Source organism: Eumetopias jubatus, unplaced genomic scaffold (assembly GCF_037043125.1).
Source record: "Eumetopias jubatus isolate StellerSeaLion01/CBP00866 unplaced genomic scaffold, mEumJub1_p1.0 scaffold_14, whole genome shotgun sequence".
Lineage (NCBI taxonomy): Eukaryota > Metazoa > Chordata > Mammalia > Carnivora > Otariidae > Eumetopias > Eumetopias jubatus.
This window is the reverse complement of record NW_028274820.1, coordinates 76418869-76437274: the sequence shown is the minus strand read 5'-3', so window position 1 is coordinate 76437274 and position 18406 is coordinate 76418869. Positions and strand designations below refer to the sequence as shown.

The following is an 18406-nucleotide window of genomic DNA, read 5'->3' as shown; positions in this document are numbered from 1 at the left end:
CCTGATGTGGGGCTCGATCCCAGGACCCTGGGATCATGACCTGAGCCGAAGGCAGACGCTCAATGACGGAGCCACCCAGGTGCCCCTAGTTTGGTTTTCTTAAAAGAGCAGATCTCCTTTCAAAACAATGAAAATATTTACCTTCCCCCCCTGCCAAAATCTGGTCTGCCCGCCTCTCTTCCTGTCTGTCTATCTTGAGAGCCCTCTGCTGGCAGCAGGAAGCATGTGTATTTATAATACCTAAGATCTTGCTGTTTGGAGAAATATAATTTTTAGCTAGAGTAGTTAAATGTGTTTTCCTTGCATAGCTTTGCATGTTTGCACCAGTCTCAGTAGAGCAGAGGGCTCCAACAAATTATTTTGTTGTTGTTCAGACCTTAAATGGTAACCAACACAACTACACCATTTGATGAGATAAAACAAAATACCACTAACAAAAAATTGATAATATCTGAAATGAGGAAAAACCTAATGGAATGCATGTATTAGAATGTATGAGTAATCTGGAAGTCTGTACATTTGTTTTTCCATTTATTTCCTTATTTATATTTTACCTTATTACAGAGAGGATATTAGACTATGTGAAGACAAAATGCTTACTGCTAGTGAATGGCCTTTTCAGGGAAATTTCAAATAGAATGTTCCCTGTCTGTATTTTGTAAGAACCTACAATCTGAGAACAAATGAGGTGTTGAAACTGAAGACAGCTTATCTATGAAATCTGGTCTCTTGCTGTTACGTGATTTCAAAATCAATCTTGAGACAGTGTAGGCAGTTTGACAAGGAGGGCTGTAATGAATAGAGCACTCTTGTTTTCAGAAGTGAGACAAGATTAAATAGCAATCCTAGTTGGAAATCTCAGGGGTAGAATATTCGTAAACCTTGAAAATCTGTATCCTGTTTCACTGGTATGAAACAATCCATTCCTTGTGAGAGAATTTTTACCCAGTAAGTCATGGCAGTTTGGGATTAATTTGGAGAGTACAAACTTCTGGTTTAAAATTGCACTTGGCTTGTGGTACCCAACACAATTTCCCACTAAAGTGCTTTTGAAAAGTGACCAAACTTCACAGTAACAGAGGAAAATAGAAGTGAGGTCTTCCTTTAGCAAGAATCTGGAAAAATTTTCTAGTACCTTAAGTGTGAGAGAGTGTTAAACCCACTTATTTGAGGCCTACTTGAAATTAGGTGGGAAAACACTTCTATTATTTTTCTCCTACCATCTTACTAATGATTCAAATAAGCGAGGTTGATAACCAGTTAGAAAATTGGGTGAATATCCTTACTGCATAATCTCTGCTTTTGGCAGCATTGTGACCTTCTCCTCCATCTCTTGTCGAGATGGGTCCTTCTACATTCATTCAGAGATAAAAGCTAGAAATACCTGAGCAGGAAGTTGGTGGGCGGGCGCTGGTGAAGCTGCTCTATCTGGGGAGTGGATTACATAAGCACCTTCAGCAGGATGGATGCTGGAGCGCGGTGCTTCCTGGGACTGCAGTGTATCTCACGCATTTGTCTGCCATGGTGGACAGCCAGGGTCAGCCCACGGCAGCCATGGCCCAGTCCTGGAGTGCAACTCACAAGTATAGACGGCAGCCCACCATCCAGCTGTGACCTACGGCAGGATTCAGCTGAAAAATAAGTGGAAAGCGAGTGAAGCCAATGACCATCTACACATCCTGCTTTACTGCAGATTCTGTGGTTTCACAGAACATAAATGCTAATAACAAGTTAACGACATTATGCCTACGGAAGAGCACTGCAGAACAGAATGGAGTTATTCTGAAAACTCAGAATGACAACACCTTAAAATTATGAAATAAAAAGGAAAAGAGGGGCGCCTGGGTGGCTCAGTCGTTAAGCGTCTGCCTTCGGCTCAGGTCATGATCCCAGGGTCCTGCGATCGAGTCCCGCATCGGGCTCCCTGCTCCGCGGGAGGCTGCTTCTCCCTCTGCCTCCCTCTGTCTCTCTCTCTCTCTCTCTGTCTCTCATGAATAAATAAATAAAACATTAAAAAAAAAGGAAAAGAATTTAGAAAATTATGTCCTTTCTCTAGAGAATGCAAGATCAACTGTGAAAGCAGGGCAAGAAAACCACGGTAGAGAGAGGCTAAGATTAAAGCAAAAATGTTGGCAAGGAGGTGGGTGAGGTAAGGAACCCTAAGAAGAACTGAAAATGCAGTGACATCATTACACTTGTACTTGAAACAGTAAAGAGCAGAAGGGAGATGGTGACGATTCTATTCCGTGCTGTGAAAGGCTAACGTAAGGAGAGCTCCCCGAAGTAGAAGCGAAGGGACAGGAGGTATAGTGACGATGAGGAGACGGATACAGTCTCCGAGGACACAGGGGGAACTGAAGCATTATTGCTCTTCCTTCAAGATAAAGAGAAATAGCAGAGGAGAAATTACCAAAACCATAATGGAAGAAAACATTTCTAGACCAAAAAAAGATCTGACTGTGGATTGAGAGAATTGACCACGTTCCATTTAAGATTGGGGAAAAAGAGGTCACAACCAGACAAATCTGGGTAACTTTTTACAATTGTAAGTACAGTCCCTGTCCCAGTCGTGGTCCTTGTGGGCCCATCTACCACTGCTTGTCTCACAGACCCCCAGAACCATAGAAGACAGCCTAGGCCAGCTACTGCTGACTTCATCCTGTGGCTTTGGGATGCTGAGGTTCCTTGGGCGGCTGTAGCCACGGTCCTGTTTCTTTCAGGTATATTATTCTCCCTGTTGCTGCCCTAGCCCCAAGGGGAATCCAGCTGTTTCCTTTTGTGGTGAAGGCTTAGCAGTGGTGGAATAATACTTGTATTGAGAGAAAATCACTGGTGGCTAGCAGGCATGCTGTCTTTCAGAACCTAAAACCCGGTCCCAAGCCTTGCATTAGTGGTCCCCTTCAAGGACCACTTCCCTTTTTAGCTCATGGTCTGACACCCAGTGGTCAAGCATGGTTTTCGTCCACTTTCCAGGAGTTAACTCCAAGCATGTCTTGGTCTCTTTGGAGGCCGAAGCTCAAGCCCTAAAGGCCCCAGGTGAGGTTCCCTCTTCCTTCCATGCTACCAGCTTTCCTTCAGGCCTTCCTGTCACATCCCAGAGTTGGCTTCTTTCCTGTAATGACGGACCAGTGGCCTATTCTTCACTAGGTCTACCCCAGCCACCCTCAAGGATGTGGCCTGCCCCTAGGATCTCAAAGGGACAAGCTCATCAGAGCACAGGAGAGCAACACAGAGGTCCTTAAACATGAACAGACCCTTTCACGTGTAACGTTCCTCTAAGTCTGGGGGACTGAAGCTTGACACGTGACCTACATCACCCGTACTGGTTAGGGTGCCCCTTCACCTGTACAGATCTCTTCTGTAAGGTCTTTCCAAGAAGAAGGCTGCTCCCAGGCATGTAGGCTGGGAGTGGGAGCTCAGCCCTGGGATGACAGAGGTGGAGGGGAATTACTCACTCCACACATCACACAGTCTTTGCCCCAAGCAGATGGCCACTGGCTTTCCATTCAGGGCATGCAGCATCTCTACCTGTTCTCAGGCAAGGTATCCTCACACAGGAGGGAAAAAGGTGTAAAAAAAAAAAAAAAAATCCTATAGGCATCCAGGCAGATTTTCTTTTTTACAGAGTAAAAGTGATCAATCTCTACCCAGGTTTCTTTGAAACAGAATTCCAGAATGGAACAATATACATAGGTAGTTGACCCAGTAATTTTACAGTCATGAAGATGTCTTTTATGTAAGAAGTCAAAGATATTCTGATATGCAACAGCTGTAAAAAGATGACACTCCATAGCCCTCTAAAAAAAATACATATACATACACATATAAACTATACAAAGAAAAAGCTGAAGGAAGCAAAATATTTTTTTTCTTTGAAGATTTTATTTAAATTCAAGGTACTTAATATATAGTGTAGTATTGGCTTCAGAGTAGAATTTAGTGATTCATCACTTACGTAGAACACCCAGTGCTCATCATAATGCGTGCCTTCCTTAATGCCCATCGTTCATTTCACCCATCCCTCCATGCACCTCCCCTCCAGCAACATCCAGTTTATTCTCTCTAGTAAAGAGTCTCCTACGGCTTGCCTCCCTCTCTGTTTTTATCTTATTTTTCTTTTCCCTTCCCCTGTGTTCATCTGTTTTGTTTCTTAAATTCCCCATATGAGTGAAATCATATGGTATTTGTCTTTCTCTGACTGACTTATTTCACTTCGCATTATACACTCTTGTTCTACCCACATCATTGCAAATGGCAAGATTTCGTTCTTTTTGATGGCTGAGTAATATTCCGTAGTATATATATCCCACATCTTTATCCGTTCATCAGTCGATGAACATTTGGGCTCTTTCCGTTGCCCTTTGAATCAGTGCATGTGCCCCTTCGAATCAGTATTTTTGTATCCTTTGGTCAAATACCCAGTAGTGCAATTGTATCATAGGGTAGTTTTATTAACTTTTTGAGGAGCCTGCATACTGTTTTCCAGAGTGGCTGCACCAGCTTGCCTATCCACCAACAGTGTAAGAGGGTTCCCCTTTCTTTACATCCTCACCAACATCCGTTGTTTCCTGAGTTGTTAATTTTAGCCATTCTAACTGATGTGAGGTGGTATCTCATCATGGTTTTGATTTATATTTCCCTGATGAGTGATGTTGAGCATTTTTTCATGCATGTCTGTTCATGTCTGCCCATTTCTTAGCTGGATTATTTTTTGGGGGGTGTTGATTTTGATAGATTCTTTATAGATTTTGGATACTAGCCCTCTATCCAATATATCATTTGCAAATATCTTCTCCCAATTCATAAGTTGCCTTTTAGTTTTGTTGTTTCCTTTGCTGTGCAGAAGATTTTTTTTTTTTTTCTGGTTAGAGTACTTTACTCAACTGCCACACGACACTATCTCCCATATGGACCAGCCTTGCAGGGAATAATCAGTTAACTTACATCACGTCCTTCCTCATTCCAGTATCCAGGAGGAAAGACCACTTGAGAAGAGTGAAGGCCACATCCATTTGGAAGGGTTCCCCATGACTAAACATCAAATAAGATGTTGCAGTCACATTTTTATCCATTTCACACTTAAGACCAAGCTCCCAAATACCCCTTCTGCAGATGTCTCACTGTACATATACCCATCCTCATTCAGTCAAACCCAAAACAAATTCTGACAATGACACATGAACTGCACATAGCTGGATGGCCTACCAGGTCCTTTATGCAGTTGAATTTACAAGGTGACACCAAGTTAAGACAAAGTTCCAGCTTGGATGCCTTCATCTCCCTCCCCTGAATCCTGATCCACTGGCTGCCAAAGCTCGAAGGGGTTTGGGGTAGGGTGCTTGGTCATGGGAAAAGCTGCTATGGTTGGCCCAGCACATGGGTAGAGGGGAAGGTTTCATTTCTTCACAATCTGAATGACATCCTCGTCCTCCAGTGTATGATCTTTACCCACTTTTTGAGGATTGTGTTTCACAGACAGACCCCAGACCAGAGCGTATTTAAATTCTTTGATAAGATTTTTGTGAATCTTCATGCAGAAATCCTCCACCATAGTCCTAGAGTAAGGCAGCACCACTGGGGATGTATAATCTGGCAACTGGCCTTTGGGTTTGGTGTAAATCCTCACTAGTTTCAGATAGTCCCAGATCTTTTCCAAGAGGTCATCAAAATTCCAGCGGTGATGGGCAGAGATGGGTACACAGTGAGGCACCTTATAGATGATATCCAATTCCTCAATGGAGATCTGATCAATCTTATTCAACACATAGATACAAGGGATATAAACTCTGTTTCCTTCTACCACGTCGATGAGGTCATCCGCTGTGGCATCACTACGCAGTGTCACATCAGCATTGTGAATTTTGTATTCAGCCAGAATGCTCTTCACAGTTTCAGCATCCAGCTCGCTCTGAGGGCAAGTGGCCGTGAGATTAATGCCTCCTTTATCCTTCTTCTTAAAGCCAATGTTGGGAGGTTTGCTGTTCAAGCGAATGCCAAAGCCTTCCAGCTCATTTTCAATTATCTTTTTGTGTCCCAAAGGTTTCAGGACATCCAGAACAATCAGGATCAAGTTACATGTTCGGGCCACTGCAATGACTTGACGGCCTCTACCTTTCCCATCCTTGGCACCCTCAATGATACCTGGAAGATCCAGGAGCTGGATCTTGGCACCTTTGTATCTGATGACACCAGGCACAGTGGTCAGAGTAGTGAACTCATAGGCTGCCACCTCAGAATATACCCCTGCCAGGTTACTAAGCAGTGTTGACTTCCCCACTGATGGAAAACCCACAAACCCAATTCGAGCATCACCTGTCTTGGCCACATCAAAACCTTCTCCTGGGCCACCACCACCACCACCTTTTGGGGTAATGAGCTCTCTACGAAGCTTAGCAAGGCGAGCCTTAAGCAGCCCTAGGTGGTGTGCTGTGGCCTTGTTCTTTTGAGTCCGAGCCATCTCGGCTTCAATCTCCGCAATCTTGGCTAAGGTGCTGCTCATGGTAGCGAGTCACCGGGCGTTGGGGGTGAGAGCGTAGTGGCCTCTGCAGGGTACTACCCCTCACACAACCGCGGGAGTACCTGCCAAGGCCCCAGAAGATTTTTTATCTGGAAGAAGTCCCAGTATTTCATTTTTGCTTTTGTTTCCCTTGCCTCCAGAGACATGTCTAGTAAGAAGCTGCCACGGTCAATGTCAAAGAGGTTGCTGCCTATGTTCTCCTCTAGGATTTTGATGGTTTCCTGTCTCACATTTAGGTCTTTAACCCATTTTGAGTCTATTTCTGTGTATGGTATAAGAAAGTGGTCCGTCCAGTTTCATTCTTCTGCATATCGCTGTCCAATTTTCCCAACACCATTTGTTGAAGCGATGGTCTTTTTTCCATTGGATAGTCTTTCCTGCTTTGTCGAAGATTAGTTGACCATGTAGTTGAGGGTCCATTTCTGGGTTCTGTATTCTGTTCCATTGATCTGTGTCTGTTTTTGTGCCAGTATCATACTGTCTTGATGACTACAGCTTTGTAACAGGGCTTGAAGTCCAGAATTGTAATCCCTCCAGCTTTGTTTTTCCTTTTCAGCCTTACTTTGGCTCTTCAGGGTCTTTTTGGGTTCCATAAAAATTTTAGAATTGTTGTTCTAGCTCTGAAAAATGCTGGTGTTATTTTGATAAGGATTGCATTGAATTTGTAGATTGCTTTGGGTAGTGCAGATATTTTAACAGTATTTGTTCTTCCAATCCATGAGCATGGAATGTTTTTCCATTTCTTTGGATCATCTTCAATTTCTTTCATAAGTGCTCTCCGTTTTTAGAGTACAGATCTTTTACCTCTTTGGTTAGGTTTAGGTATCTTACGGTTTTTGGTGCAGTTGTACATGAGATTGATTCCTTGATTTCTCTTTCTGCTGCTTTGTTATTGGTGTATAGAAATGCCACATATTTTTGTACATTGATTTTATATCCTGCAACTTTGCTGAATTCATGTATCAATTCTAGCAATTTTTTTGGTGGAGTCTTTCAGGTTTTCTCTATATAGTATCATGTCATCTGTAAGGAGTGGAAGTTTGATTTCTTCCTTCCCAATTTGGATACCTTTTATTTCTTTTTGTTGTCTGATTGCTGAGGCTAGGAAGGGAAGCATAAATCTATTTACAGTGGTTGCTTCTCTGTGCGGACACTATCAGTGGTTTGTATTCTGCTGCTTTATGTTTTGTTGTATTTTCCGGAATACATTGAAATCAATGTAATTCAAATATCACTCAAAAGCAAAATAAACTTTGTGAAAATTTGAACTAGAGAGCATCTGCAAGAGATAATAAAGAAAAACATTTGCAAGGGACAAAATATGCTAGGAACCATGTTCCCAGCCAGCGTGCTGAACCTCACTATGGAAGATACAGGGAAGAAAGAGTATGCTTCTTTTTTTTTTAAGATTTTTATTTATTTGAGAGAGAGAGAGAGAGCACAAATGGGGTGAGGGGCAGAGGGAGAAGCAGACTCCCTGCTGAGCAGGGAGCCCAATGCAGGACTCGATCCCAGGACCTTGAGATCATGAGCTGAGCCGAAGGCAGATGCTTAACCGACTAAGCCACCCAGGCGCCCTGAAGAGTATGCTTCTTAATCCAATGTCAGCTCTTCCTGTAAATAAATACTACATAAAATGCTATATAAGCATATAAATACTATGTCTGCCAATATTTCATATTAAAATGAAAGACTTCAAGTGCCCAGTGAATACAGTTAATCCTGAAAATATTATTCTTAATGTTTTCAAGGTCTGAAGACAATCAGGGAATTTCCTACTTGGGTACCATCTTTTTTTTTCCCTCCTCTTCACATTTTCACCTAAGATTTCCTCTTGGTTTATTAATAGGTCGAGCAATACCATAATGTCATTTTCCATGGCCCAGAAGGAAGCTTGCAAGACTACATAGCACATCAGCTTGCACTCTGCATGAAGGTATCTATTACTTGTGTACCCTTTCCTTTTCTCTGGAAATTTGAAAGCATATAGAACTGATCACTGATTTCTTACCACAGCACAGACAGATGGCTGCAGGATTCACCTGTGAAATAGTGAGAGCCGAAGTGGATGCTGGTTTCTCCAAGGAACAGCTAGTAGATCTGTTCATCAGTAGTGGTAAGGCCATTCCAGCAAACTGAATTGTCATAACTGAAGGGCATGATCTTTAGTGATGCCACCGAAAGGAAATAAGCTTCTTTCTGGGGGTAAATTTAAGGTGACTTTTCAATTATTCAACAGCCTTGGGATGAAAATGGGAACCTAGATGAACACTTGTAAAAAAAAAATTTTTTTCTTGTATGTCATTGCATTTATTGCTCATCCTATGTTTTCTTCTCCCCCCCCCATCTTTTGTTTGTAAATCATTATCTGTTGTGAGCATACTATATAACTGGCACCAGAGGTATACTAAGGGAGGAGGTGTGGAGAGCCACCCATCCTAGCGGGACTAAGTATTCTATCACTGATGCTGTTTAGAATTGCATGGTGGTAATAAAGGTAGATAGATTTTTAGTAAATTAATCATAAATTCTCTACAACCAAAGCACCCCTTCTTGAAGCACCTGAGTTAAACTTCCTCCACCTAACCCTTGGCATGTCATTGGCTGGTGCTTGGCTAAACACATTGCATGCATTAATGAACTCATTTAATCTCCACTACAGCCCTGTGCAGGTAGGTGTCATGTCTGTTTCCAACGTGAGGAAGCTGGTACAGGGAGGTTCGGTATCTTGCCACAACTACAGAGTGGCAGAACCAGGATTAAATATGTTTATTAATATAGCTTTATCATGAATAGTCTGTCTTAGGCTCCTAAGGTTACCATACCAAGCTTCATCACAGGGGGCATTAGCATACCCTGCATAGCACAGCATGACTACCAGCTCCCACACACAACCGAAATGGACCAGACTCCAGTCTCCAAGGGCCCAAAGCCACATAGACCCCTGGGGAGAGGGTGCAGGGGGCGCAGTTGCAAGATCAGAGATAGATGAGCTGAAACACAAATTCAAATCTTTATGGAGCTGTTTCTCATCTTTGGAGCCACGATCAAGGGAGATGCCATGTAGCTAGGTCAGCCTTAGAAGAAGGAAGTCGAGAAATAAAGTTAAGAGGCAGGCCTGGGGAGGGACTGAGGGCTCCATGGACCTAGACCCACATTTTAAGGACAGGAAAATCCCACCAGAATCGGGATGTTACTGTGGTGCGCGGGTCAGTCTTTGTTCAGAAACTAGTGGCAGTTACCTGCAGAAAGTGGTTTTCTCTGCGGCTCTTACTAATGATCACTAACCTTGATTAAGCTGTGACTCTGGTAGGCCCTATCGTAAACTCCCTGACTTACAAACGTGAAAACATTTGAAGCAGGAGGTTGGGGGACCCTGACCAAAGAACCCCCAGCAAGAACACAGCCAAGCAGGACTCAGACTGCTACCGAGCCCGCCCCTCCCAGCTGCCAGCCACAGCTCCTTAGGAACTCTCCTGTGCCGACACTTCTTTTTCCCCGCCGGGTCTTATAACAGAAGCCGACTACATTTTTTCCAACTTTCAGTCTTGTTTCATCTTACAGTAAGAAGCTGAAATATTTTGTTCTCACCCTGTCAGAACAGATAGCAATTATAGATTGAATTCTGCTCTCTGCCCTAAGCTTAGAGAGCTGAGAAAATGAGCAGTGAATCAGGTCATAAAGGATGTAGAGGTGACCAGCACAGCATTTCTAAACCTATGCGGGGGATGGGGAGGGGACATCTTAAGAGTTCCTCTTCCTATTTCCCAATTTGGTGAGTGGCACAAGTCTCTCAGCCTCTCCCACTTGAAACTCCGGTCTTGTCAGCAGGCTTGACAACCTGAATGTCCACAGTGCCAACAGGCCACAGTAAAGGCGGGGAGCGGGGAGGCCTGTCTCCATATACAGGAGGGTAGTAACTCTCAGCTGCGGCAGCTAGTTGCTGATGGCAGTGTAGATCCAGTGTCAAGTGCTCTTGTGACTTTTTAAGAAGTCAGAAATCCTGGGGCGCCTGGGTGGCTCAGTCATTAAGCATCTGCCTTCGGCTCGGGTCATGATCCCAGGGTCCTGGGATGGAGCCCTGAGTCGAGCTCCCTTCTCAGCAGGCAGCCTGCTTCTCTCTCCCTCTCCCACTCCCCCTGCTTGTGTTCCCTCTCTAGCTGTCTCTCTCTCTCTCTCTGCCAAATAAATAAAGCTTTAAAAAAATAAGTCAGAAATCCCTTTTTATGTGAAAATGTAGGATTTTCTTCTTTCCGTGTTGTCAGTTATTTCAATTTTTAAAGCCATATGAGGACCAGATAGCACTCCCAGATTCTCCCATTCATGGACCCCTTGTCTTTGTCCCACGTAGTCCATAGTCACGTCCTGCCAGATGGACCCCAGCACGCCTTCTTCATCCATCCCATTGGTACCAACCTTAGGCCCGCTCTCCCTGTGTCTCATCTACTTTCCTATGAATGGCTGCTTGTCTACTGCTTCTCCTCCTCTAACATCCTTCACAGGCAGTCAGACCCTTAGTTAAAAGCTGTCTGATTCCTGCCCCACACATCTCTCTATCGCCCACTGAACTAAGTCAGTGCCGTGCAAGGCCTTCCATTCAAGGACATTAATCCACCTGATTGGCTTATCTGACCCTTTATTTTTTAAATTGAGATTTATTGAGATATACTATTGTGTGAGTTTAAGGTGTACAGTGTGTTGATTTGATATACTTCCATATTGCAAAATAACTACTGTAACATTAGCTAGTACCTCTATTCACACAATTAAAATATCTTTGGTAGTGAGAACATTTATGATCTACTTTCTTAGTAACTTTCAAGTATGTAATACAATATTGCTAACTATAGTCACCCTGCAGTACATAAGATCCCCAGAACTTACCCATCTTATAACTGAAATTGTGTATCCTTTGATATCTCCCCATTTCCTTCACCCATGCCCCAAGTCGCTGCCAACCACCATTTTACTCTGTTTGCATAGGCTTGGCTTTTTTAGATTCCACATATAAGTGATATCATACAGTATTTGTCTTTCTCTGTCTGGCTTAATTCTCTTAGTGTAATGCCCTCAAGGTGCACCGTGTTGTTGAAAATGGCATGATTTTCTTCTTTCTCATGGAGTGAAGAATATTCCATTCTGTATATATACCACATTTTCTTTATCCATTCATCTGTTGACAGACACTTAGGTTCTTTCCATATATTGGCTATTGTGAATAATGATGCAGTGAATATGGGAGTGCAGATTACTCTTAGAGATCCTGATTTCATTTCCTTTGGCTATAGACCCAGAAGTGGGATTGCTGGACGATGTGGTATTTTGAATTTTTTGAGGAACCTCCATACTATTTTCCATAGTATGGAAATGCACCAATTTACATTCCCACCATCAGTGCTCAAGGGTTCCCTTTCCTCCACAATCTTGCCAGAACTTGTTATCTATTGCCTTTCTGATGATAGCCATTCTGCCTGGCATGAGGTGATATCTCACTCTGGTTTTGTTTTACATTTCCCTGATCATTAGTGATGTAATGTATCTTTTCATGGACTTGTTGGCCATTCGTATGTCTGCTTTAGAATATCTGACCCTTTTAAAACAGATGTCTGTGCTCCAACAGAATATGCAATTTCTTATTTACGTGTCCTTTGCTTTTCTACTCTCTGAGACTTCATTCATGCTGCAGCTGTCATTGAGAATGAGAGAGTAAACACCTCCCCCCTACATGCATACACTGGGACTACCAAAATGGCCAGTGCTTTGCAAAATATTATGTTGTGCAGTACTGAATAAAACAGACATGGTTTTTGCCCTTTTGGAAACTACAGAAAAAGCCCCTGTTAAAATGCTCTAAGGACACCTCAAATGAAGGCTTCTCTGATTCCTCCAGATGGGACTTCTCCCTCTAGTGAACATCAGTAGCTTTTGTTCATAACTGTGTCCCACCTAACTATAGGTCAAGGCAGTGAGGGTATTATTTGAGCTTTGGCCTTGGCCCACACACACATGGTGAGTTCCTTGAAGGCTAGTACTGTACCTTATTCTATTTTGCCTGGTACACTGATAGCTAATAATTATTGGCTGATGAGTGGGGGAATCTCCTGATAGAAGAAGTGGTCCAGGCAGAATGCTGGTCATATGTCATCTTCAGGTGTCTGCAAGTGGAAGAGCCGCTTGGAGTGCGTGTGGAAAGAGTTAAGATGACAGAGTGTCAAAGTTGGTCGTGAAAAGTAGGTGATGATAGGGCATAAAGATAGACTGATTTGGAGTTTAAAAATGAAGTTTTTGAACAGAATGAAGCCAAAAATAATCTCCATTTTAACCACCCTCATTTGTAGAAGTGGTGTATCACCTTTAAATGGGACGGGAGTTTATTCTCTATTCAGCTCAGTAACTTATAATTATCAAGTATCTTTTTTCTCTTTTTAGTAACAAAAGTAAGATACAAATGCAGGTTTGTCTGCTAAGGCCTTTTTTTTAAAAAAAAAAAAGGATTTATTTATTTAGAGAGAGGATGAACGAGGGGGAGGGGCAGAGGAAGAGGGAAAAGCAGACCCTCGGCAGAGCAGGGAGCCCGATGCGGGGCTCGATCCCAGGACCCCGGGATCATGACCTGAGTCGAACGCAGACGCTTAACCGACTGAGCCACCCAGGCGCCCTGACCCTTCGTATTTCCTCTGGTCAGCCCCTCACAGGGATCGTTCTACAACACAGAGCTGCTCTTGTCATTTCCCTGCTGTTCTGCCCGAGTGGCTGCAGGACAAAGGCGTTCTCTGAACGTGTGTGGGGGGCTTACGGTCCGGTCCCCGATCTTCCCTTGCTGCTGTCCATCCTCATCCCCCTCCTTCCTTAAAACGCTGCGTTATGCCTATCATTTCCTCCCTAGGACCCACTGCTCTTGACTGGTGCCCAGTGGAGGGATCACGGAGAGAGTGCACGTTAGGCAGAGTAGGTGGGGACCCAGGGTTTTGAGCATGGCAGGGCAATGTCGTGTGAGCTGAAGGGAAGGCGGCGTTGACGGGTGTGCTGTCACTTCTTTTGTAGTGCAGAAAGCACACAACGGGGAATGCCCTTTTGGTCAAGAGGTGGTGGGGAAGGGCAGAGAGTAGAGGAGGCAGAGGTCTGGGCAAGGGAGATGGTGTTCCTAGGCTCTCCCACTGCGGTTTTTAGAATGATGAGGGAATAGGAGTTATCTGTTGGTTTTTCTCTTGCGTTTGTTTTTACTAAGAAATTAAATTGATCAAATTATATTACTGTAAGTGAGGAATACACTGATTTGTAAGGAATACATTTATTCCTGTCTTTTAAGCTTATTTCCTCTACAGGAAGAGATTTAAATGACTTGGATGAGGCTGGGCTAGGATGTTGAACTTTAATCTTCCACTATGCACAGCACATGTATTACCTTATTGGCTCCTCTCTCTGACTGCAGATGAAAGCCAGCAAAGAGAGTCACAGAGAATGAGTAAAAGAAATACATGAGCAAACTATAAGAAGGAAGAGTAGCAAATGTATTTTAAATAATTAAGTTAAGGGGCACCTGGGTGACGCAGTCGGTTAAACATCTGATTCTTGATTTTGGCTCAGGCCACGATCTCAAGGGTTGTGAGATGGAGCCCTGCATCGGGCTGTGCGCCCTGCTTAAGATTCTCCCCTCCCCCCTGCTCACACTCTCTGTTGCTCTCCCTCTCTCTCTCTCAAAAAAAAAAAAAAAAGAATCTAAAACTTAATATGGAGATTAAAATAAAATGGTTCCCATGAAGAAAAGAATGTAGAACAGAAGAACACATTTAAAGAAAAAAAGACCTAGCACTGATGTGACCAAGGGTTATTTTGTTGTTTATTTTAAAATAATGCCTTCCTAAGAAAATGAAATTAAGAAAAATAACATCTTCCTTTTCATATTGCCTTTTGTGAGAGATAGTCACAGCATATGCCTCTGTTTGGTAAAAAGGGTGTGAATGTGTATTAGAATTGGGTCAAATTTTGCCTCAGTGTAAGGTACGTTGTTAGATCAGCAAGACGGATACTTTTTAAAATTACATGTGACAGTAAGTAGTAAAAAAAAAATTTTTTTTTAAACACCAGATTGGTATTTTAAAGTAACACTGAATTCTTGCGAGAACTTTCCTTTTTGGAAGTAATAAAGATAGAATTACCATAATAATAGTAGGAGAATATGGTCATTGGAGTCTACATAACTTCGTTCACCTCCTTGGACCCTGCATTACTTGAGGCTCTTGGAAGGTTTGCCCCTTGCTTCTCATCTGGACTCAGAGCATTATCCCTGCAGAGCCTTGTTTTAAGTGGACTGTGAAAGACAGGCTGTTTTCCATTCTAAGGGGGAGATTACGGACTTGTGGTCACTTTAGACACAAAGGAGTTTGGATTTAACTATAAATGTAATAGGTTAATTATTTTTAACCCAACAAGTATTGCTTTAGAACTGACTCTCCAGAACTTTTAATACAAGGGCATACAAAACTGGGGTACAGAGCCTGGCCCAGGAAGTATCTGATTAGGATCACCAATCTGCAGGAGAGGAGCAGGGCTGACACAGCCTATAAAGTTGGAAGAAGAAAGGACAAAAAGAGTAGATTCATTTCAGAAATAGAGCTTTGCAGTAGCATAAGGCAAAGGAATCTAAATGGCTGACTTGCAGCAGGTTAAAAGAAATCTTCAGCTATAGCTTGGGGTGGGTGGCCTCCTTTCATCTCTGTGGAACCTGATCGGAGTCTGGCTAATCCTTCAAAGTGGAAACTTCCTGCTCCTGGGGTTGGTTAGACCTGAAACTCTGCTCTACAGTCTGAAGGAGACACATGCTATTTCACAAATAAAATTTACCTTTGAACCAACCTATTTAAAGATGTGGAACTTAAGTAGTTAGAGAAGTCGGTGTGACTAAAAAAATACGGTCATGAGACTAGCAGTGTTAAAGACAAAGCTTTTTATCAGAGAAACCCAGTCTCTTTGACCCGGGGTCGGTCCGTCATGGGACACCAGGATAAACTAAGATGAGGTGGAACCCCAACCCCTTTTTGTCTACGGCACAGGTTGTCCATTTAGTGGGCGATTACTTGATTAGCCATACAGCCCTTGCTTGTGGACCCAAGAGAATGTTAAGCAGTTTCCAGAAGCTCTCTGGCCCTTCTGTGAACGCATTCATTTTATCTCCAGCCTGAATTCTCCCTGGCTGCTCCCATGCTCAGGTCCCACCACCTGCTGGACATCTCCAACAGGATGCCTCCTCAAACCCACGAGACCTCACCCATCGCCCCCACCCATGCCCCACGTGTGCTCTTGCTCACGAGGGCTCTGCCTCCCTGAACTGCAAAGCCTCTTCTCCAGTGGGAACGCCAGAGCTGTTGATGACATTTCCTCTCTGCACCTCTCTCAAGTCAGTCAGCCCCTCAGCCCTGCTGACTCCATCTCAGACAGCTTTGTTCGGTACCTTAGTCCCTTGAAGGACTGAGCCCTGCCCAGCCTCCATTCTCTGCCAATGCCATCTCTCAACTAGAAAGCCTTCTCCTGAAGACCTGCCTACCTATCAAGATGCTATTCCTTGAAACAGGTGCATTTTAAAATGCCACATCCCCCAGTTAGAATCAGTCCCCTCTGGTATGCCACAGCATAGGCATACAGCAAGGGGGCAATGGATGAACAGTTGTTGAAATGCAGATACATGTTCCTGTAGAGAGATTCTGGCTGCATGCAGCAGCTTCAGGTCCACTGGAGCCAACCGTACCCTCAACACAAATGCAGGAAAAACTGGAGACCGTTAGTCCTTGGTTATAGGAAAGCAGATACATGTACCATTCAACCTGCTCTCGTTTTTATCACTAGGTAGAAAAGGTTTGTTTATCGCTGTTGTTTTAATGAACTATAGATGTATCATACTTCCACAATGAATGTATTTCTGCAAGAACATTTAAATGCTGAGCAGCACAGATTTTTAGCACTTTTTACTGAATAGCTGTGTTGAAGGGGATTGGGCACACAGCAGACGCTAGTGTTAACAGCCCCCACTAGTGTTAACAGCCCCCACAAAACAACGAAATTGAAAGGTGGCTGTTACTGTCTCTAGTTTTCTAGTTGTAAAGCTTCATAGTGTGCAGAAAAGCTATTTCGGTCTCAGAAGAGATTCATTTACAATGTTCAAGGAGTTCTTTTGAAAGTGAAAATGCATTTGCTTAGACTAACAAGGGGGACTAGAGTATAATCTATTTTGAATTACTGTGAAAAGTGAAATACTTGATAAAATTACTCTCAAGTATTTTAAATTGATCTCCTTTTCTCAAGGTTAATTTGGCTAAGACTGAGGCATCTTGGAAGCTTAAAAATTAAAAAGTGATTTTAATTTTTGATTAATTCACTGGTATGCAGGAAGTAGTATATACGTTTTAACTACAGTATTAACATTTGAGTGCTTAGTAGGTGCTAAGCACTGTTTCAAGTACATTCTGTCTATGGACTTAATCGTTTCCTACATATTATCATAATCTTCCATTTACTTTCCATCTTTCGTTTGGGGTCGGTATGTGGTTTAGTGCCCCCTTCTTCAGTAGGAGGTCCACTAAGGCAAGATTCAGAAGTCCTGGGGCACCCAGGTGGCTCTGTCGATTAAGGGTCCGACTCTTGATTTCAGCTCAGGTCATGATCTCAGGGTCCTGGGGTGGAGGCCCACCTTGGGCTCCGTGCTCGGCGTGGAGTCTGCCTGAGGATTCTCTCTCCCTCTCCCCGCTTCCTGTGGGCATAGGCACGCACACACCTGCTCTCTCTCTGACAAATAAATAAATCTTAAAAAAAAAATCAGAAGTCTTAATCCTTCCTTACAACAGTCGTGAAACCCTAGTCAAACCACTTTAACCTCTCTGAGGTCTGTAAAATGATAGGATGGATCAGCTTCTCTCTCTGAGGTCCTTAATCTCCATAATTTTATGAATATTTCACAAATGTGTAATTTAAAGGTCATTTAAGCGTTTCTGACCTTTTGTATTATGAAATGTACCTCCGTAAAATACATACTACGTATATTTATAGATTAATGAATAATGCTAAATAAAATAACCATTTAGGTACCACCCAGGCCAAGAAATAGATTATATCCGCCTTCCAGAATGTGGCCTTGTGCCCCATCCCCATTCACAAACTTTTCCTTCTAGAGGTAACCGTTAGTCCATCTTCTGTGATAAACATTTCTTTGCTTTTCTTTATCGTTTTACTACCCTTAAATCTCTTTACTATCTTTACTACCTTGTGAATCCCTAAATTAAATAGTACTGCCCATGTTTGAACTTTACCTCGTGAAACCATATTATATGTATCCTTTTGTGATTTGCTTCTTACTATATTGTTTGTGACAGTCCTGCATGTTGATGCTTGTTGTCATTTGTTCACTGTGCTCTCCGGTCTATGGATCCATTCTGCTGTCAGTGGGAATTGGGGTTGATTCTAATTGGGATGTGTTGTGAAACTAGTAGTGGATCATTGTGTACGCTTCCAACTGTATTAAACAATGCCAAACTCTTTTCCAGAGTCCTCCTCCTCCGTCAGCAATTAAAGAGCATTCTGATTATGTCACATCTAACACTTTCTATCTTTAGACTTTTTTAACCAGCTCATAGGCATTTTTGTAAAAGCTTTAATCACTCAGTTTTGTTTCTGATCACAGCTTGTCTCATCCCCGTGAAACAGTCTCCCGTGAACAAGAAAGTCATCATCATCTTAGAGAATTTGGAAAAATCTTCATTGTCTGAGTTACTGGGGGACTTTCTGGCACCTTTGGAAAACCGCAGCACCGAAAGCCCCTGGACTTTGCAAAAAGGTAAAGAGAGTGGCAAGAGCCTGCCCAGAGTAGGAGTTGTCCTTCCTGTTCCTCTTTCTTAGGCT

At 43.0% G+C, this 18406-nt stretch overlaps 1 protein-coding gene and 1 pseudogene across 1 annotated transcript in view; one reads left to right on the top strand and one right to left on the bottom strand.

The window, feature by feature from the left end:
- Positions 1 to 18406, top strand: part of CTTNBP2 (cortactin binding protein 2) — a 150091-nt gene that overhangs the window by 115020 nt on the left and 16665 nt on the right. Inside the window, exons 13-15 of the mRNA XM_028105001.1 lie at positions 8367 to 8453; positions 8534 to 8633; positions 18189 to 18341. Coding sequence (XP_027960802.1) covers positions 8367 to 8453; positions 8534 to 8633; positions 18189 to 18341 — 340 coding nt within the window. The remainder of the gene's footprint in view (positions 1 to 8366; positions 8454 to 8533; positions 8634 to 18188; positions 18342 to 18406) is intronic.
- LOC114210693 (developmentally-regulated GTP-binding protein 1 pseudogene) lies at positions 5194 to 6564 on the bottom strand (annotated as a pseudogene).